The sequence below is a fragment of the Alosa sapidissima genome, chromosome 17 (assembly GCF_018492685.1).
Source record: "Alosa sapidissima isolate fAloSap1 chromosome 17, fAloSap1.pri, whole genome shotgun sequence".
Lineage (NCBI taxonomy): Eukaryota > Metazoa > Chordata > Actinopteri > Clupeiformes > Clupeidae > Alosa > Alosa sapidissima.
This window is the reverse complement of record NC_055973.1, coordinates 33,587,366-33,609,791: the sequence shown is the minus strand read 5'-3', so window position 1 is coordinate 33,609,791 and position 22,426 is coordinate 33,587,366. Positions and strand designations below refer to the sequence as shown.

The 22,426-nt window shown below is 43.3% G+C and overlaps 3 protein-coding genes across 8 annotated transcripts in view; 1 reads left to right on the top strand and 2 right to left on the bottom strand.

Annotated features, from left to right (window-relative positions):
* LOC121688060 (dynein heavy chain 5, axonemal-like) overlaps positions 1–3,000 on the top strand; it is a 69,859-nt gene extending 66,859 nt beyond the window's left edge. Inside the window, 2 exon segments of the mRNA XM_042067381.1 lie at positions 233–454; positions 2,138–3,000. Of these exon segments, the coding sequence (XP_041923315.1) occupies positions 233–454; positions 2,138–2,359 (444 nt within the window). The 3' untranslated portion in view covers positions 2,360–3,000.
* Positions 3,001–3,057: 57 nt separating this feature from the next.
* cavin4b (caveolae associated protein 4b) overlaps positions 3,058–22,426 on the bottom strand; it is a 23,923-nt gene continuing 4,554 nt past the window's right edge. The window contains exons 2-3 of the mRNA XM_042067614.1: positions 9,506–9,878; positions 3,058–5,253 (exon numbers count right to left, since the gene is read on the bottom strand). Of these exons, the coding sequence (XP_041923548.1) occupies positions 4,672–5,253; positions 9,506–9,862 (939 nt within the window). The 5' untranslated portion in view covers positions 9,863–9,878 and the 3' untranslated portion in view covers positions 3,058–4,671. The remainder of the gene's footprint in view (positions 5,254–9,505; positions 9,879–22,426) is intronic.
* The window catches only part of tmeff1b (transmembrane protein with EGF-like and two follistatin-like domains 1b), a 33,464-nt gene continuing 27,100 nt past the window's right edge, over positions 16,063–22,426 (bottom strand). For 5 of the 6 annotated variants that reach the window (XM_042067612.1, XM_042067607.1, XM_042067613.1 and 2 more), the window contains 5 exons: positions 21,955–22,103; positions 21,548–21,583; positions 19,809–19,941; positions 18,607–18,765; positions 16,063–17,955 (listed from right to left, as the gene is read on the bottom strand). In XM_042067612.1, coding sequence (XP_041923546.1) covers positions 17,871–17,955; positions 18,607–18,765; positions 19,809–19,941; positions 21,548–21,583; positions 21,955–22,103 — 562 coding nt within the window. In that variant the 3' untranslated portion in view covers positions 16,063–17,870. The remainder of the gene's footprint in view (positions 17,956–18,606; positions 18,766–19,808; positions 19,942–21,547; positions 21,584–21,954; positions 22,104–22,426) is intronic. The other variant, XM_042067608.1, reaches the window with a different exon arrangement.

The window sequence follows — 22,426 nt, the reverse complement described above, 5'->3', positions numbered from 1 at the left end:
GTACTGACTTCATGTCTCTAATCACTCCTAGCAGTGAGAATGAGCAGTACTGACGTCATGTCTGTAATCACTCCTAGCAGTGAGAATGAGCAGTACTGACGTCATGTCTCTAATCACTCCTAGCAGTGAGAATGAGCAGTACTGACGTCATGTCTGTAATCACTCCTAGCAGTGAGAATGAGCAGTACTGACGTCATGTCTGTAATCACTCCTGCCTTCTCTCTCACTCCAGGGCTTTTTGACTGCCATGCGTCAGGAGACCACACGCATGAACCTGTCCAAAGGCTGGGCACTGGACACAGTGGTCCTCCATAACGATGTCACGCGCATGATGAGAGAGGACGTCACTGCCCCCCCACCCAGCGATGTCGGGGGCGTCTACGTCTACGGACTCTTCCTGGAGGGAGCCGGCTGGGACAAGAGGAATGCTAAACTCACAGAGTCTTCTCCCAAGGTAACACACACACACACACACACACACACACACACACACACACACACACACACACACATATTTTCACACACACACATACACACACATATATATACACACACATACACATACACATACACACACACACATACACAAGTAACATCAACACCAAACTCACCGACTTTTCTCACTACACTGATGTCACCACAACACACACAATTTCTCACTAAAGAGACCTTGTTATGTTTTAATTCTAATTCACCCCTTGCAAGTGACGTCACGTTTTGTTCGCGCCACAGCAAAATAGCCTAGTGGACGGCAAGAACACGAATCAAATCAATGGATTGTAATGGGACATATCGCACAGCTAGGAGATTATAGTGAGATTTAACCGTAGTAATGCCCTTCCACGACTGTTGGCTTATTGTTTGGAATACAACAACATCCCATGTTCTTGCATAGATATATTTTGGTTTGTTTTCTTTGTGTTTCGGGAGTATTTCAACCACAATTGCATGCTTATCTCCTCAGTGTATGAAGCACAGCAGCGGTTGCTATAGCAACCATAGACTCTGAACAGGACGGCAGATAGCACTTAGGCAAAGTCTTTGGCAAGATCTGAATGTAAACAGATAATACCGTTCAAGTTTTTTTGAACTTCCTATTTCTTTCAATTCTTTAACTTAAGACATGTAAGAAGTAAGTTTATTCGCTGGGCAACGTACAAACTGACGAGTTACATTAGCCCTAGCACTATGAGCTACGATAAACGTTAGCTAGAATAGCTAGCTTCTAAGTGTGGCAGCTAGTTATTATTTCTGATATGACATTCTTAACGTTTTGACTATGTTACAACTGATAAAAGCAAGACAAATAAAGTAACCAAATCGCTTTGCAATATTTTAGTCCAGAAATACTTATGGGTGTTCATTTACCATAATGTTAATTACAGTAGCCTAACGTAACGTTATCTCCCCTTGCTGTTACCACCAGTTTTGATAACTTTACATTTGCGATCATGACCCATTTCATCTAACAACACCACTGGCATCTTCTTTGACTATCAGACCCCAAACAGCAATACATTGAACTACAAAGATGTTATAGTAATGGTGTTCAGTTCATCATAATCTTTATGACATAATGTAATTTGCCGTCCATCTCCCATCTTTTTGCCGTCCAGCATGGAGCCGTCACGTGACTTAAGTCTGCAAGGGGTGAATAACACTAAAGAGACCTTGTTATGTTTTAATTCTAATGACACTAAAGAGACCTTGTTATGTTTTAATTCTAATAACACTAAAGAGACCTTGTTATGTTTTAATTCTAATAACACTAAAGAGACCTTATATGTTTTAATTCTTATAACACTCTGCGCAGGGCACAGGGCTAATAATCAACTTTATGTTCTAATTCTCTGTGCTGTAACACTAGCCTTAGTTTTCTGTCATATAAAATACCTTCAGCTCTTTTGTAGTCATTGCTTTGACTATTTCAGCTGTACGTTCTTATCCCTCGAATGAACGTCAGATCAGTTGCCCTCAGTGTGCAGGTGAACGTCAGGTCAGTTGCCCTCAGTGCTCAGTGTGCAGGTGAACGTCAGGTCAGTTGCCCTCAGTGTGCAGGTGGCTTGTGTGGTCCAGTCAACACAAGCATGTGTGTCCTCACCATATGACTCAGTCAGCTGATCCTGTCCTCTCCCAGGTCCTCTTCACACCACTGCCCGTGGTGCACGTGTACGCCATCAGCAGCACCTCCCCCCCTGACCCCAAGAAGGCCGCGGCCGTCAGCCTCTACCCCTGCCCCGTGTACAAGAAGCCCCGGCGCACTGACCTCACCTTCATCTTCTCCCTCCTCCTCCGGACCAGCCAGCCCGTGGAGCACTGGACACTGCGAGGGGCGGCTTTGCTCTGCGACTGCAAATGAACAAGTAGCTAAAACACCCCTGGTGCGTTTTTAGCTAAAGCACCCCTGAATGCCATTTAGCTAAAGCGGCCCTCTTGCGTTGGCCATTTAGCTAAAACACCCCTGGTGCGTTGGCCATTTAGCTAAAGCAGCCCTCTTGCGTTGGCCATTTAGCTAAAGCAGCCCTCTTGCGTTGACCATATGCTGATGTGTTTCTTGGGAGTGGTTTGGGAGTATTCCAACCAAGCAGCAACACACGTGATTTCTCTCCAAATTTCTCACCTAATCAACAAACAAAATGGATGGAGCAAGTCATGTGTGCTGTGCCTGGTGGGAATAATGATCAGTAGCTATAGCGACAGTCAGCTGCTGAGAGCGCTGAGTGTGTCCTTTGCTTGTTATGATTTGCTCTTTAATATGTAGTGGATGGTGACCTAATTAGGATGTAAGTGATCATGACAATGACAAAGAATGTATCTAATGAGTTTACAATGGAACTACACACTTTTTACATTTGAAAAATCAAATTAAGTCTGATAAATAGATATTTTAGTAACTAGGTCAATTATGCTAATTGGGTGTTAGCCAGGTCAATTAGTCTATTTCTATGCAGGGCGCTGTTCTTGGGATTCTAGTGGCCTGTACTGAGTCCAGCAGCAGTTTAGTTTTGTCTTTCCTCACAAATAGCAGCACTTGAAGAATATGGTGAAGGTTCATGATTATGTTTTGCATTTTTATTAGCTGTTTTCCAAATATATCACCAGAGAATAAAAACAATGCAAAAAGTATCACAAAATGTTCATTGTTTGAATGACTAATGACTTTGTATTGTCTGTTAGCCCAGTAGAAAATGTGTGTGTGTCATTGAATACTATTTTATCTGTGATACCTAAATAGGAAAAAAGCATTGTATTACTCCTCCTGAACATGTAGGTGTTTACTTACGTAGGTTGCAAAACAATTTCATTAATATTCTAGCAGCAGTCATCAATATAGCAGTCATGTACTTCAAAACCAAGTGCAATCAAGGCTGGATAATATCAGATAACACAACTAATTAAACTAATTAAATGCCATAAATATATCTATATATGTCTGTGTGGCAAACAACTACACATGCAGAACACAATGGACATTCAAGAGGTAAACTTTAAATAATATATACATTAGAGAAACATCTACGCATGCAAGGTCACCTGGTCACAGTACATTTTCTAGATAGATAGATAGATAGATAGATAGATAGATAGATACAGTAGATACTTTATTGATCCTCAAGGGAAAATTCAAGAATTCTTTCAGTGTAGCCGAAGCTGGTGGAACTTCTATGGGCTGCTCAGCGTTTAGCATCAAGCTAAAGGCTCTAGATTAGTATTCTCAGGTCATACATATGGGCCCTTTCTACTTCTACATGCCCACATTTCATCAACCATTTTAGACGTTTAGTGTAGCTTACTGCCAAATATGCCACCTATCTCCATGAGCTAAATGCTAGCTATACGCTGGCCTAAATAACTGGTTTTATAGCCAGTTTTATATATACTTCCTCAACACCATTCAGTTCATCTTTTTTAGGGTACTCATCAGAAACCAGCTGACGGAGTTCTTTATTATTATTAAATTTGTATCCTATGACGTGAAGGGAGTATGAAACTGAAGCCACCGGATTGACTGAACTGGAAGTGAATACGTCTCAAATACTCTACCATTAACAGTTGCGTTATACATAAAAAGGTTGTTTTATTGTTCTTCACCACACGTTTACCCCAAAACACACGTGAGCTTTCCATCCTCAAAGAAAGTGTTCATTCAAACTTGCATCATCATCATCATCATCATCATCAGTGATTTCACATGCAAATCGGTGTTCTCATCTGGTGCTTCTTTTCCCAAAGTCCAGAACGTTCCAGCTCTCTCCCAATACCAGTAGGAACAATTCTATTTCTCCTCAGCACTCCTTAGTCGTCTGTATCTCAGAGTCTATATTTAGTGTAAACAAGACAAAAACTTCAGTAAAACAGCTAAATGTTATTGTAATTCCTCCCATAATACCCCTGCCCACCCCTAACAGAGAAATACTAGCAAATAAATATTACAGCGATTTTGCTTCGTACAACATATCTCTGTGGCACTCCGACTGGCCCATTCGGTATCATTATTCTCTCTTTTCCAATCAGTTGCCTTCTTCTCTTCATATTTTTTCCCTTTTGGAGTAGTTGACCGATCCAAACGTGAACCACTAGCAAACCAAACTCCCGTTCGCCAAATCAAACTTCCATCGGCAATCAAACAGTCCAGGACATGTATTTCCTGCCCCTGGCACGCCTCCCTATTTAGGAGAGCTGCTTCATGTCGTACATGGGGACTTCGGACTCCTCCCCCTTGCCCTCGGCCGCCTCCTCCTTCTCGAGCGCCACCTCGGTGTAGGCGACGTCGTTGGCCTTGCGGCCCTTGGCGGGGGGGATGGGTGCGGGCACTGCCCCCTCCGTGGAGCCCTCGGCCCCCTCCTGACCCTCGGCCACTGTCCGCTCCTTCTTCAGGTTCAGCTTGGCCGGCACGGTCTTGGTGATGGTCTCCTTGAGCCGCTCGCCGGACTGCTTGATGCGCTCGCCGGACTGGCGGATCTTCTCGCGGCGCTCGGCCGTAACGATGCGCTCGCCCAGCTTGCCCATCTTGCTGCCCATGCTCTCCTTGGTCTTGCTCATGTTCTCACGGGAGAAGGTGTGCTTCAGGCTCTCGATGCGCTTCAGGCCGGACTTCTTCATGCGGGTAGCGGACGAGTCGCCCTCCTCCACCACCATGTACTCCTCGTCCGAGTCTGGGGCGGGCGGCTCCACTGCCTCCTCTTTGGCGTCGGCAGACGCCTCCTTAGGGACGGGCTTTGGGGCGGCCACGGCCTTCACTTCATTATCACCCTGCAAAAGAGAGCAAGACAGCATTGGTGTCATCGTTATTCTTACTACAATCATTACTAAAATATATAGCTTTCTTTTTTAAGAATATTTTTTAAAAATCATGACCATTTTCATCATTATGCAATTTTGTGCATTATGCACTACCAGTGTTGCTATTATTGGGTATATGAATCAGCATTTCCACTGTGTGTATGTTTGAATCAGCATTTCCAGTGCCACCTATTCAGATTGAATGTACCGGTAATAACATTCTTGTAATCATAGTTGGAATTTAATATTTTGGGAACAATATTAAAGTACATTTTTGGGGGAGCTTTTTATGCCTTTAATGAGACAGAACAGTGGAGAGTGACAGGAAGTGAGTGGGATAGAGAGTCGGGGTGGGAACCACAAAGGACCACGGGGGCGGGAATCGAACCCGGGTCGCCGGCGTACGGTGCAGTTGCCTCAGCCAGTCGCACCACATCCAGGACGAGTCTTGGGAACAATGCTGACATTTTCACCAGACGCACAATTTGAAGTGAAGTTAAATGAAACAGCTGTAGCTGTATATGAAAATAAGTTCATAAGGAATGCTGAGGCTTACAACGGTTATGAGCTATCTGTTGTTGTCAAAGTCAAAGTCAGCTTTATTGTCAATTTCTTCACATGTTCCAGACATACAAAGAGATCGAAATTACGTTTCTCACTATCCCACGGTGAAGACAAGACATATTTTACCAATTTAAGTCCACAGACAAACATAACATTCAAGTAAACAAAAAAGTAAGTAAATAAGTAAATAAGAGGGCACATATAATAATGAAAAAATAAGAGCAGCAAAATTTGGTTGAAATTGTGCATAGACAGTCAATAAAATACTAGTGCAAAGTCAGGCCAATAAAAGGCTTGGGTAGTTCTGTTTGACCTAAGTAATAAAGAAAGTGGCATAGTGGTGCAAGTTATGTAAGAGCAGCAGAAGTGTGCTTAATATGTGGGGTAAAGCACAAAAGTAAAAGGGTTCTATATGTTTAATGTTCCCCATTTCATCACATTTACAGAAATGAAAAGCAAATAGAGAGAAGCTTGCAGCTGTCATGCTTTAACTATGTTAACATCCAGCATTGAAGTCTCACTGCTCCCTCAGATTTACAAACCATTTGCTGGCATCAATCACCCCATATGAGTAATGATCTATCTATCTATCTATCTATCTATCTATCTGGCATCAATCAGCCCATATGAGTAATGTCTACATGCTGTCAGCTGGCAGGGAAACGTGTCATTTTCTAAACCTGTAGAATCTGCCACAGGTCTGATGTCTGATGTCTCAGACACACCAACAGCGTTCACATCTCTGGAGTTTTTCTGTTTTTAATGACAGAACTCCCACACATTCGTTTTTTTTTTTTCTTGCAATTTGTCATGTTGTTCCCACATGGTGAAAAGCAACCAAAAGTCACATTTGAACAGATAATAACTCAGTCTTTCTGGTGCAATTAGCAGTATAATAACATAAACTCCTGAGCACGAAACTGTCCTTACAATTAGGCTGGTTTTCTCACACTGAGCAAATCATGAGCATTAGTCTAGAATCATGATATGTGTGGAGACATGCACACATGGGTTATAATGTTTCACCAGTGGTAACAGCAGTATCCTCAGCACTAAGATGGCTGCCAGAGAGAGTCTTTGCAAACCTATGTAACAACTTGACGTCAGCAAAACCTGACTGCGCATTTTGACGACATCACTTGATGAAAAACTCATCATTCTAGTTGCAGAGACTCCTAACTTGGAAATGAGGCCAAGGCGTTGTGTACGCACACATGACACCAACTCGTCACACATTGACATTTACACATATCTGACTACAGAGCACCGCTCACATTACTGGTGCTGGTGCATGTTATCACCGTCCACCACTGGTCACAGCCAGCAGGCAATACTGCACTCTTTGCAGCCCATTTCACCAGCCCATTAAAGAAGAGCCGCTTATCAGATGCACGGCTGGCCAGATCTCAACACTTTACTTTGACATGTCCATGCTCTGCCTCTCGCACACGTAGCTCTTCATGCTTAGTGCACACTTGCAGGCAGTATAGCCTTGTGTATAAATGTGGATCAATAATGGCTAACGGGGGTTTGTGCTCGGAGCAGGAGGGAGTGGCGGGGGCTTTTTGGACTGTCGCTGCGTCAGACATGATAGCACTATATTAGGAAATGTGTGGCTTCATGGCGTACGCTCTCAGAATAACTCTGAACAAACTGTCAGCTGTCGGGTTGTCTGAGCCGATGCCCTGCTTCAGCAGACAGGACAGGACAGGACAGGCCAGGCCGACCCGCGTGGGTGAGCGCAGCGGAGTGGACAGCTTGCAGCACACGGGAAGAGTTGCACCAGATTGCTGTATTTAGTCGTCTCTATTTTCTAGTGTGATAATGAGGTTAAGGACGAATAGCTAAGGCATTTAGACAAGGGACCGATGAACCATATACATGTCTTCAATATACTTTCAGAAATTACTTTCTAATTTGTGCTGCTCTAATTCAGAACTGTAGTTATGCCTGTTCCCTGATGGGTATAAGATGGTTCACAGTGATTCATTCTCACAATAAAAACAGGTATAATATATCCTGCCAGATTGATCAAAAGCGAGGTGTAGTATTGCAGCAATAAAATGTCACTTTATACCTTGTACACACAGTCGTATAGTAATGGCCTTGTACACACAGTCGAATAGTAATGGCCAAATGTTGCCAAAAAGTAGATTGAACTAATAATAGCACAGATAACGTTAAGAGATAAAGATGGTCTTGAACAAAGTATGTTTTTATACTGGACAGCCCTTATCTAGCATTGTCTATTATAATGCTTTCAATCAGGTAAAAACAGATAACGTTATCATAACGTTATCGCAACGATGTGTGCCCCTTTCTATCGCACCACTTTTAAACTCTCTGACCCTGGGTCACTGCAACACAAAGGTGTTATTTAGTCACCTGTCTATATCCAATTACTCTTCTAATGGTAATTAAGCCGCAAATGAATCTTGTGCTAACTGTTGCATATTCATTGAAAAGAGATTGCATTGATGTACTGTGTGTTGGTAGAGTTCAATTTGGTATACTGTATCAGTCAGAGTTGCAACATATCCAGACAGAAAAAGACACTCTAATGTCCTGGGTATAACTGTAACATTTAAATGTATGATTTTAGTGTATCTTCCTAGCTTACTTCTTATGGATCTAGTATCTAGTAAGTATCTTCTTGATGTAATTTCAGTATTCAGTCAGTCAGTCAGTTCTATTCTTTGGCGTGTCTGAATGAAAGTGTAAATGGTTGCTGTCACGCAGGCCTTCAGCGCTGGTACAGTATGGGTACAGTATTTAATGTGATGACTCACTCCTGGAACTCCTCCCACCAGGACCCCCTCTGTTCTAAAACAAGATGGCGGCCTGGCTCTTGCCCCCTGTGGGCTAAAAGGAGGTTCAGAGCAGAGCCGTGAGGATTGCTAGTCCTGCCCTCCTAGGGTGGCCATGGCAGGCTCCTACATATTAGCTTTCATAAGGGCAACGTCTAACCTTTTGGTGCCCGGCCATTTATCTTGTGCTCTGCCAAGTCAAGCAGGAGGCTGAAATAATGGGGCCACCGGCGGCCTGTCAGGCCCTCACAAGCAGAGCCAGCGGGAGGAGGAGAAAGACTCCCCACTGAGCCAAACAATTGCAGGGTGGCGTTTTGATTTCCCCTTTAAGTCCAAGTGTCCTTGGCTTCCAAGTGGCTGCCTTGCCTGCCGTGTGTGCACTCGTTGGCGTACTCTGTGGAGCCCGCCGCCCTGGTGGCTAGTTTTAGCTTGTGCTGATATTACAAGTCTCAGTATAGCCTCCCACTGGCAAGACAGGTGACACAAATTAGAGGAGCAAAAAGAAAGTCTGGATGGCACACAACAGACACGCCACTGTACATACTGTGCAGGAGTTCTGTACATACTGTGCAGGAGTTCTGTGCAGTTGTGCATGATAAAGACTGATACTGAAGTCTAGTCACTCTAGTGAAACTGAAATCATAAATCTGTCGACATCCAGTTCTACTCGGTGCTCAACCAAACCACAGAATAGATAGATAGATAGATAGATAGATAGATACTTTATTGATCCCCAAGGGAAAATTCAAGAGTAGCCAGTGTCTCTGGTCTGGTCTCTGGACCACTGAGCAGGCAAGTGTGAGAGTGTGTGTGTGTGTGTGTGTGTGTGTATGTCCCGCTGCTGGTCTCACCTGGTAGATGACCACTCTGAACTTGTTCTTCACGAGTAGCTCTCCCTGCGTCTCTTCCACCTTCTTCACGCGCTCGTTCTGTTTCTCCACGCGCACACGCACGTCCTTGATGTGGCAGCTGACCTTGCGCGTCTTCTCCAGCAGCTTCTCCACGACGCCGTTGGTGGCCGCGTGGTCCTTGGTCAGCTTGGCCACGTCCGCCTGGATGGTCTTGACGCTGGCCTCAAGCTCCAGCTGCCTCTCCTCCATGCGCGTCTGGCACGCCTGGACATTGTCGATGATGCCCGCCACTCGCTCCAGCAACGCCAGCACGCCAGCCTCACCCTCCAGCGCCGACACGTCCATCTTCTGAGCCATCGCCGCGTTCCTCCAATACGCTCCTTTTTTTCCAAAGGAGAAGAGAGAGAGAGGCGTGTGGAGGAAAGAAGGGAAGTGCTCTCCGAGGGTCAAGGCTCCTAAAGTGTCTCAGGAGAGGAGGCTGGGAAAAGGCTTTAGGATCTTACGGGCGACGGGCTCGGCTGCAGGACCATGGGGGCTGTGGACAGTCCTGTGATTGAGGGCTCGTGTGGACAGGAGGCGGACGAACAGGCGGCGGCTCTCCGGCTGAAGTCTTCACACAGGTCTGCTGCAGAAGAACATGGACGCTCCACCTCACCCACATGTAGGGCAAAACCGGGGATCAAAGGGCAGACAGTCACATGGTACGCCCAGAGAGAGAGAGAGAGAGAGAGAGAGAGAGAGAGGGAGAGAGAGAGAGAGAGAGAGAGAGAGCTAAGGAGCTAGAGTCTGAGTGAGGGAGTGCCCGGCTCTGCATGAATTCATCACACTTATAAATATCCCCAGTAAGGTGACACCCTGACGTTTTTAGAAGATGCGTATGGGGGTCTAGGAGAATGGAAAGCCCCCCATTAGGCAGCAGGCATTAGCGGCCGGGGACTTGTTCTCTTTTCCATTGCACCACTTCATTGCTTTTGTGTTAACATACACAACTGTAAAGGCATCCATACATGGCCCATGCCTTTTATGGTCTAGCGGGCCGCTAATGCTAAAGAATGACCGTGAACGATTGTCCACGTCATGTGAGAGTCATTGGCAGGAGTAGACATCAACACGGATCTCATGACTGGACTGCGTGTTTGGAAAGCAACTCCCACTATTGCCACACAAGTGTGCACAGGGCTGGACGCAAGGTACCGGTACATGACCACAGACTGGACTTCCCCGTCTATCACCCCCCCCCCCCCCCTCCCCCCCCCAGGGTGGCGTTGGGCCAATCCCAGCATTTTGGGGGAGCTTGTCAGGCCCAGGGGTGATCTCAGCACTTGGTCATCATGGGTGTGCTGCTCTGTCATTGGGAAGCAGCTGGAGATGCATCACATTCAGACCTGTTGTACCATATATTACAAGATATTTCATTTCACAACATATTTTTACTTAAAGTGCCTGTAAGAGTTAGCCTAGAAATCTAGACGCACCCTAGCGGCAGCAAATTACATTTCCTGCCAGGGCTAGTCTAGCAACTCTCCGTTGGCTTGTGAGATCGAAAAATTAAACTTCTATCAGGCCAATCAAATCGTGTATAGAGTCGTTAGGCGGGCTTAACATAATGATTGATGGCAGAGTTGCAACGGTTTGGCTTGAATTCCCTGCTACTTGAAAACAAAGAAGATGGATGTTGCCGTTGGCGAACAGTGTGACACGAGTTAAGCTTTTTTTAAGTTGCCAAACGTTTGAACTAGCCAACTAGCTCCGCTGGTGGGAAACGCATGGGACTCATAGCGCTGCCGCTGTCCTATTGCGTGCAGAGGGAATTTGAAAGACAACCGATTATCCCGCCCCTCGGACTGAGCACTGCAAACGGTGAGTGTCCAGACCCTACATTTTAATGTGGGTCTGGCTCGTCAGGCTATGTAAGAGTATCACATCAGTGAGTTTTTGTTGTTGTGTATTATTTTATATTTAATTCTATTTAAGGTAAAGTGGACAGAGGACTATATGGGAAGGTGAAATTAGCGATGACATCTAGAAGATGACTTTTTGTTAAAAATGTTTTCTATGATGCAAAACTAGTGTCATGTGAAGGCTAGTCAGCTGCAAGGTGTGATCATCTTCCTTTGTGTCCACGCTCCATTTTGCCATACTAACCTTTAATCCTGCGAGGACCTTTAATGATGTACCTTCATGCACATTAAACAGGTCTCCCACAAGCTCTCATTATTAACCCACAGCTGACAGATGGTTACAGTGTATGTGTTTGTGTGTGTGTGTGTGTGTGTGTGGTGTGTGTGTGTGTGTGTGTGCAGGCGCGCCTGCAGGTGTACGTCCGTACGCACTGTGCGTACCATCACTCAACAACGAGAGAAAATTTACCTTGTGTGTGTGTATATTCACACCATATTGGCCTACTGATACCTTTCCAACTATGCACAGTATCCCATTAGTTGCATGCCATCAGGCTATTTACAATTTTCTATTAAGTAAAGTTAGTGAACACTTATCAAAAGTAACGCGCACACATGTTTGAGCAGGAGAGAATATGCACGCAGGCACGCATACTGTAGGCTACTTGTCTTCTTTTACTCGGCTTTCTATATGGTTATCAGCACACAATGTTGAGCTAATTCACTAACTCAATACTCATCATGGATATCACAAGTTTAAACAACGAAAACAGAAAGGATGGAGGCAGCAACGCTAGAGGAGCTATTCAAGATGGACAAGAACAAGGTTGGCTAAGCAATTGGTGTGCTTGTCAGAACGACTGCACTACAGCTGTTTAAAGCCAGACGTTACAGTACGCTACAACATAACTAAAGGTAGCTTTAGCCTGTATAGGGATGTATAAAGTTGCCCAAATGAATAGGTAATTGTAGACGTTGTTGTTGCATTATTGCATGTGGATGTTGTTATGCTATGTATGCACGAACCTAAAGGAAAAATACTGTCCACGCGTACCATAGCATTAATTTCTGCAGGCGCCCCTGTGTGTGTGTGTGTGGTGTGTGTAGTGTGTGTGTGTGTGTCCACATGCCTGGGGCCACTTTTTATTGTCATTGTCTCGTTTTCCTGATCGGCAAAAAAGGTTCGGATGGTCAGGCTCCTGTCACTTAGCAACTAGGACAAGACCGCCCTGCACTAGTGAAGAGCTGCCGCCTCAGGGGAACACATTGGGGGGGTGGGGGGGTGGGGGGGTGCAGGGGGGTCGTGTGTGTGTGTGTGTGTGTGTGTGGGTGCCAAGGTGGGGTGGGGGGGTGTTATGAAGGGGTCATGAGGTAGTGGGGGAAGGGCTGTCCAAATCCCTAAAATTATGCCACCAGCTGCTATCTATAATTACCACCGGGACCTGGCTATAATTACCCTCCACCCTGTCACAGGCGAGTTCAGGCTGCCTCAGTGCAGCCCTGTACTGCACTTGTAACACACACACACACAGTGGAACTGAAACGCACATTCATAGTATGTCGTCATACTCTTCAATTGAAACCCTATAGTAGGGCTGATAAGCAAAACAATTGTGCATTTTATGACTAAAGCATGAAAGTTTCACCATATAATCTTCACCCCCTAAGGTTTAATTTCAGACATGGAGCCACTTCAGATCTGACCTCTGGGGCTAGATATTTGCTGTATAATATACACATCTTTGAGGAGTAAAATATTTTTACAAATCATTCCAGAATTCTGCTGTGAAGATCTAGAACTTACATTAACTGCCATTCAAACTGGTTGCTTGAGTTCATTATGATTTATGAAGCATTTGTCTCAACAATGTTTTCCTTTTTTAATGTCATGTCTCTATTGGCTGTGTCCAGGCTAACAGAAAAGCAAAGATCAGTGCACTTGAAGGCAGTAAAGCAAAGATCAGTGCACTTGAAGGCAGCCTTCTTGCACCTGCAACGCATAGTACACCCTTTTGCAGCCACAATGGATCGGTTCATAACAGCAATGGGAGGCCTCTGGAAGAGTGGTCTAGAATGGCTGCCATCCTGTCTGATGTCTGAAGTTGACTATGATTCACGACAATTGTTCAAATAACTTAGAAATCGGTGTTATTGTCCCATAAACTAGTGGCACAGTTGATCCAAAGCAGTAAGGGATTATGGGTAAATGCTACTTTCCTGTTTATAATGTTTCTTTTTCTCGTTACTGTTTATTGTGGCTTTTTTGGATTTGTATGAGGTAGAACAACTGATAAGCAAAATGACTGTGTAAGAGTTTCAGAGAATTGTCAGGATTACCTACCCTGGAAATCCAGAGTTCTCACAAGAGCATAATTTGAATTCTCTCTGCAAGAGACTCCGGAATTAGTCAGTAAACATTGGTCGTAGTGTTATCCAATTGCGTGCAGTGAGATTTTCAAATGCATGCTTGGTGACGCCCCTTTGAGTTGGGCCAGTTTCTAGATTATCAGGTCTGGATTTTCCAGTCTAAGGATTACCATTAAGGAGAATACCATTATTAAAATATATAGAATATTTTAGAGAGTAGACATATCTCCTTTCCACGTTCAATGCAAAATTGATTACTTTCTCAATTAGTTTTGACCTGCCCACTTGGAGGTATCACAAAGTTGGGCACTCAATGTTTACTTGCATTATGTGTCTGTGTACTTCCTCCTGGGATTGATTTTATCTTCACCTTATATGGTTGTGGTTCTTGGACTTTATATGTTTACTATGCATATAATGGATATTATGAAAGCTGTAGCAACTGGATTGATAGTTGTAAAAAGAAAGTTTATATTCATGATGTCAACACTGCACAACTAAGTTTATATACATCTGTTCCTGACTTCTGATGATGTTGTGTCGACCAGACATAAACGCTAGGTCAAATTCAAGACTCTTTTCCTCAGTGGTTCCTTGTTAGTGGAATGAGTTGCCCAGTGCTCTCTGTTCCTGAGATAGTTTTGGGTCTTTCAAGAGGGGTCTAAAGGCATATCTGTTCAACATTAGTTTATTAAGTCTTTCTTATGCATTATGGTTTGGCCCGGTTAATATGTTGCTCAAGTGCAGCCTTTGTGGGTGGGATGTTCTCTAAAACTCTAGATTTCTTTGCAAACAGGTTTTCTGGCCTCATTCACCATGATGTCACTTGTCCTATACATTAGCACTATAATAAAGCGCTCCAGCAGTTCACTCTGATCATTCTTCAATTGCATGAGCTCATTGAAAGCTTCAGTAACTTCTGTGGAAGATTTCCATGTCTCACATGCAGTTTGATGTCATTGGTATCAAGGACCAGCAGATCTTGGCTCTCTTCAAGAAATGGGTTACCCATCTCCTCAATCACTGTTATGAGGGACCTAACATGCTTCCTGTGCTGCTCAATGCTGGTGATGGTTTTCAGGTTGTGGTGACCTTCCATTTTCAAATTCAATAATTATTCTGGCAATTTCCGGGCCGGGCCAAGCCACCATCCAGCGTCGCAGTGTCCCGGGATTCTCTGTTAGTCTAACTGCTCCACCAGATCCTTTGATGAGAGCATGGTTCTGTTCATGACACTGGTCTATTACAATGGCTGAGAACTTGTTGCATGTCTTCTGCACAACGAACCTCCCAGCATGGAATTATTTCATTGCTGGGTGTTTCTCTGAAATGTTTGTAGCCATGGTGGTCTGTGTTGAGCTTGGCGTTTGATGTTTGCTCCATCGAAGAGCATAGACATCACTGCAAAAAGTGATGGTGGGACAGAATCGTTCTGACTACTGGGATGGAATGAGTCGTCAAAGTGAAACTTAGAATCAAAAATCTCTTTGCGCACCACTTGTGCTGCTCTCACCAAATGCATAGCATCACTGTCATGATCGTGGTCACAGGCCTTCATGAGAACATCTCTGATATCCTCTTGAATGTCTGGTTATACTGTACATCTTGCCTAGATCTATATATCTGTTATAACTTTATAAATTAGGCAAATTTCCAATATTAATGAAGGAACAGTGCTTAATACATTAATAAAATGTGCAATAGTGCCTCATGTGCTATTACTACCACGTCTTACTAGGCAACCTTGCGTTTTTTTATATGTATTATTATTTGCCATTCTAACTTACAAATAGTTTTTTATATAGTTAATGATCAGAACTTACTTAATTTAATTTGCCAAACTATAGGTCTAAAGGTGAAAACAGAAATCACATTTGTATATGATTAGAAGGTTGCCAGTTAAAGGTTCCATTTGAAACTGTCATAATGAACTCAAGCAACCAGTTTGAATGGCAGTTAATGTAAGTTCTAGATCTTCACAGTAGAATTCTGGAATGACTTGTACAAATATTTTACTCCTCAAAGATGTGTATATTATACAGCAAATATCTAGCCCCAAAGGTCAGATCTGAAGTGGCTCCACATCTGAAAATAAACTTCAAGGTGTGTAGAGACACTGAACAAAATTTCATGCTTGAGTCATAAAATGCACAATACTTCTCATTATTTGAACTTAACCACTCCACTACTAAAGCTTCTTCACTCTTTTTCAGAAGTATCAATATCTCAACAGATCAGTGCTTTTCTCAGCATGTCAGTTCCAGTTGCCTTAACAAGAGATTTCCTACAATGAATCTGCAGTGCTTGTCAATGCTGTATATTATGGAAGTGAAATATATCTATATTTATTTAAAATCTATTCTATGAAACCATTGGAACCCTGCCAGCATATCGGTGTAGTGTTGTTTCTCATTCATCTAGCACTTGATAATTAATTCTGGCTTTATCAACCCGTTTTCAGTGTGTGTCTACAATAACAGTTTTACACAATCATTTCGATACATTGGAGACCATTTTAATTCTGTTTTGTCTTGATGGTAGAGGATTTGCAGGGAACATACATTCAGTCATTCAATTAGATCAAAATTGTGCATGGGTCGTCCATGATCTGTGTTCTTTTTAAAAAATCATTCAATCAACTTTTATGAGGATAAATGTTAAACAGACCAACACTATCAGAAGAGGTCACGCTGTGAAGGGGTCAAGCTGTAAAGGGAGACTGAAATGTGTCTTTGTCTCCCCCTGGTGGACATAGTGGACCCATGTCATGTGATTTGTATAAAGGGTTGGGGGGGGTCATTACTTATTGATGGCATACTGTAGCTTATTAAAAGCCGCACTACTGACATTATTCAAATCTATCCATCACTGTGTTGAAATGTAGAGGGTTTGTTCTCATGCCTCAGAGTCTGTATTTTAAAGGACACTAAATTGAATTGCCACTGAATATTTTAGTCTTTGTGAGGGTATATAAAGCCTTACTGGGTTAATTGATATCAGATTTGAATGTCTCTCTCTCTGTTAAAAATGATTATATAAAAAGATGTGTATAATTTTAAACGTGTATAATTTTAAACATTCACACAACCCACCACTAGCTCATCTTCGGGAGATAAGGTCCCTCTCCTGACATTCACATAGTCCTCCTTAGTACGGTGTGGGCACATTCAATGCAGCATGTTTAGATACAGAAATGCAACTGACATTTTATGTGACTAATATTCAGATGGAAGCAGCAAAAACTACTTGTAGGACGGAGAATTTAATTCTATCAAGTCTACATCACTGGACACGGTTCCACAGATCATGCGATATGCAGCGTCTAGAATTAAATTAATCAATAATAATGATCATTTCAACATCAACAACAGCAACACCAATAACATTAGAACATAAAAAACTACAAACGATCCAACATCGAAAAATGATTAGCTATGTCAAAAAACACATTGTGTTCCATTGCTGGAATTCCTTTTTCAAAAGAGAGAGAACTTTTTGTAAACTTTTTTTTTTCTTTTTAAAACATCATCGGCTCACATTTCATTCATGTCCAACTGCATTTGGTGTTCAGCTGCATTCAATTTGCAAAGGAAACAAGAAAAATCAGAAAAGCAAAAGACGTGAGGGGAAAAAATGAAGACCAGAAATCCATTTCTGAGTGAGTGAGTGAGTGAGTGGTCCCAATGAGTAGCACATTCCAGAAGACAGCGAGAAGTCCGTTTCAGCGGTGGTAAAGGTGTGTGTGTGTGTGTCCGTTTCAGTGGTGGTAAAGGTGTGTGTGTGTGTGTGTGTCCGTTTCAGTGGTGGTAAAGGTATGTGTGCCGAGAGCTACATAAAAAAACAAAAGAATTCAAAAGTACCAAAATAATATTTAAACCCACAATAGCTTGCTCCTGTTGAAAGTGTCACACAGATAACAGGAAGTACGTTTAATGTCCAGTAAAGAAAAAATAAGGCCTCTTTCAAAATAATATAAAAAAAAAAAAATATGTTGTCGTCCTCCCAAGTTTAAAAATCAGGAAAAAATAAAATCGATACGTTAAAAATGTAATCCACTTGGTACGAAAAAAGTATAAAAATTAAAATAAAAAATCCAGCTACATCATCCTGGAAGAAGTATCTGAAGAAAAGTGTCCGAGGTTTTGCTTCTGCCGACGTGCGCGGTTATTTTTGGGGCATTTCCTGTGAAGGAAACAGCAGAAAAGGAAACGTTAAGGAAACGTTAATATGGCTCCACTCATTCTAAGAAAAGGAAACGTTAATATGGCTCCACTCATTCTAAGAAAAGGAAACGTTAAGGAAACGTTAATATGGCTCCACTCATTCTAAGGCCTTCTACTCATTTCTTTTCTCTGGGCCGTCACAGAAAAGAACCGTGCAGTTTGTAATTAAAAAGGTTTATTCATTCATCCTTTTGAGAACAGTAGACCTCATTTTTTCCGAGACCTATTTCCCAGAATGCTCTCCAACGATCCCTATGGTTTCCTTTGAACTTCATATTGAGCCTCAAAGAGCTCAATTCCACAGGGTCAGTCAGACAATCTCACACTCTCCGTGACGGGGGGCACAGTACAGTAACAACACATCACTAGTTTTACATACAGTTCACTTTTTAGCCCACAGGAAGCTGGATAAGAACAAAGGGTTCTGGACTAAACCAATTCCGCCTCACAAGTCAAGATTGCTATTACTAACACTTAACAGCCCCTTTGGCAGGACTTTACGAGGACTTTAATAGGCTTTTGTGTCTTGTGTGGATTTAAGACTTCGGGCCCTCGAGAACCCTGAACGTCAGCCTTTCATCTTAAGAGCAGTCGGTAAAAGAGCGGCCACCTGGTGATGCACATGACGACGGCCACGATGATGGCGATCTGCACGGCGCCGATGATGGCCGCGATGAGCACGTAGTGGAGCTTCTGGCCGCTGGGCACCACGTACAGGATGTTGAAGTCCTGGACGTCACACTGAGCACCTGTGTAGCCAGACTCACACCTGTGGGGGAAGCTCAGGGGTCAACAACGGATCTATAAAGTGCTTTTTACCTGTGGGGGAAGCTCAGGGGTCAACAATATATTTATAAAGCGCTTTTCACCTGTGGGGAAGCTCAGGTGTGAAGCGGAAGCAAAGAATCACACAGCCGAAGCTGCAGAGGTGCTTCAGGGCAAACAAAACAGATATGGCCGTGTTCACTTTAAAACACTTTCCAAGCATTAACACTGGCCACTCTAATCAAGAACATTATGCCTTTAAGCAAGTTTAAGTAATTGTCCCTTTTTTTAGAAATATTTGATCTATTAACTAGTTTTGAACGGTGTGTTTTTCACAGTAAACCCAGAGGTGTGGTGGTAAAATAAGAGGGAGATAAACTATGAATTATGGGATCAAGGTATGCTGGTCTGCGCCAAGCGGTATTGAAATTTAAAAAAAAAACTACATTCAGAACACGGAGGTTATTGTCCAATGTTTCTAACAATACCAGTGCTATTAAATGGTTCCTAGAGTGTTGATGTTTATAACAATACCAGTGCTATTAAATGGTTCCTAAAGTGTTGATGTTTATAACAATACCAGTGCTATTAAATGGTTCCTAAAGTGTTGATGTTTATAACAATACCAGTGCTATTAAATGGTTCCTAGAGTGTTGATGTTTCTAACAATACCAGTGCTATTAAATGGTTCCTAAAGTGTTGATGTTTATAACAATACCAGTGCTATTAAATGGTTCCTAGAGTGTTGATGTTTCTAACAATACCAGTGCTATTAAATGGTTCCTAAAGTGTTGATGTTTATAACAATACCAGTGCTATTAAATGGTTCCTAGAGTGTTGATGTTTATAACAATACCAGTGCTATTAAATGGTTCCTAAAGTGTTGATGTTTAAATGGTTCCTAGAGTGTTGATGTTTCTAACAATACCAGTGCTATTAAATGGTTCCTAGAGTGTTGATGTTTCTAACAACACCAGTGCTATTAAATGGTTCCTAGAGTGTTGTATGATTGTATGAGAACCATCCTGAAGCCTGCAGAGCTCTTACCTGCACGAGACGACACCAAATTTCATCTCACACTGGCCGTGAAGACAGAAGTTGGCGTACTCCTCTGTGCACGGTGCTGGGCTCCAGCTGTTAGTTCTGCCGCTGCCCACGTCTGGCTTCTCCTTAACGACCGCTGGGAAGGAAATATTGCTGACTAGTTACTGGTGTGGACGAGCACATCATCACATCAAGCAGAGGCAGACTGATCCTGGCCCTGTATTATCAAGGTGGTGCCATGGTAACAGTGCTGACTGAATATTTAAAACTAAATTAAAATGAGTTCAGGGTCTATACTGTTCTATGTCAAATCTGTAGCTTTGTGCCAAACAGAGGCATGTTCATCAAGGTCCTTTTTCGCCGTGCTAAAATCCAATAAACAGGGTTCCCACGAGTCATGGCATTTCTGGAATATCATGCAATTTTGGAAAGTCTATTCCAGACATGGAAAATCAGGGAATTTTATCATTTTTGGAGCAAAGTTGTGGTATATCAGGGATTTTTGGTTGTAGCAGTTTAAAATGTACTTACCAAAATACATTAATACAAATATATTTCCACACAGAATTGCTGTATATCTGGTTATTAGCTTTACTGCTTGCGTGAGTAGCCCAACTGTGTTTACTGAATGCCTATTTATTCATCTCCCGCTCTAAGAAAGTAAAAGGTTCTTGACTGCTATGCGGGTGTTGTTAGAGAGGGAACCCTGAGGCAAGGAGCATGCAGGACCGTGTAGCGGGGGGGGGGGGGGGGGCTACACCTTCACCACATGCCCCTGGGGGGGGGGGCTACACCTTCACCACATGCCCCTGGGGGGGGCTACACCTTCACCACATGCCATATTTTTTAAATATGCCCCCCAAAAACTAGCAAGTATGACCTTAATCATCAGATGTCATTTCTGGAAACCTGGGGGTTAGTTAGGCATGACAAGCTAGGCATTCATTAAGTCCTTTTAGAGCAATGGTTCTCAAGCTGGGGTCAGGATAATTTCTGGAGGTCACCAGATTGTGTGAACAAACCCCCATTAAAGACCTCAACTCTCCGGGGCTGTGTCGGACCAATGAAACCCTTAACTCTCCAGGGCTGTGTTGGTCCAAGAGCTGAGTATTGTTTTTTATGGCCAATAACTGCTGTTATGAGCATAACGATGTCACCCCACATTTGCTTACCACCTGTGATCACAGACGGTTTAAAATAGCATGTGATAGGTGAAGTATGTAACCTTGTCATAACTGACATAATGTAAGTCGCTTTGGTAAAAGTGTCTGCTGAATGAGCACATGTAAAATATTGAGTAGAATCCTGTGGAGATGGCTTCTCAGAGAAAGTAACAAGTGATTACACAGTTATTCTGGCTGTGGTCAAAATCGTGGAGAGAGCCTGTAGGTGGGGTGTCGTGGACACCAAGCCGATTAATCTGGGGCATCATCACTCGAGGAACATTGAGAACCCCTGTTCTAAAAGACTACTGGTGAGAATTGAGAACCACTATTCCAGAGGATTGAGAACCATTATTCCAGAGGACTACTGGTGAGAGTTGAGAACCACTGTTCCAGAGGACTACTGGTGAGGATTGAGAACCACTGTTCCAGAGGACTACTGGTGAGGATTGAGAACCACTATTCCAGAGGACTACTGGTGAGGTTTGAGAACCACTATTCCAGAGGACTACTGAGGAGTTCTTTGGTCAAAACGAGTGAAAACATAACATACAGCAACACAACATGGACTTCACTCACCAAACACATCGGGAGGGATATCCTTTTTCCCTTTATCTGTTTTAGAGAAGCAAGCAAATTATTAGAAAGTATTAGAGACTAATCTCAATTGTTTGGCATTATGGCATTATTTGTTAGGCAACATTATCTTGTCAGGGCATTTACTTAAAGCTCTAAAGCACAGCTTGACATGTGCAATGCACCCAGCGCTAAGAGTAGGACTCCACCACGCGTTGCGAGTGTTTAATCATGACTGAAAAGGCCTCTTAAAGTCTTAGCACTAGCGCTTTATCCAAGAGGAAATCCGCTAAGTGCCGGCCAGGCCTGTGAATCTCTCCAGATTGGTGCCATGCAAACTCCCTGAGCCTGGTCAAGCCTGGTGGAATCTGGTTTAATTGTTGAAGTGTGTGCGTGCGTGTGTGTATTACCTGGACACCTCCCAAGGTGCTTAACGTCGATCTGCTCCTGCTTCATGCAGGACGCCTCCCGCACGTGACACGGGTTGTTGTACGAGTTCCCGTCCGTCCCACACACAGGATTCTCGTTGTGGCCACTGCAGTCGATGTTGCACATGCACCTGCAAACCAGCGGCCAAACCAGCACTTCAGTGTTCCATTGTTCATGTGCGTGTGTGTGTGTGTGTGCGCGCTCTGACTGAAGCCTTCAATAAAGTTTGATTTTGGAAGAATTGGCCCCAGAAAGTCATTTCCCTTTGACATGAGGCACCTCCTCTGCAGTAGGACTCAAGTGACCAGAGTTGTACCGCGCTGTACCGGAGTGACTGCCCACAAGACAATGACAGTTTCTCCATTTTTATTATTAACTCATTGGTTTAGCAAACGTCCTCTCATATGTGTAAACAACACACAATTACATGCTACATGACACAATTACCAACTG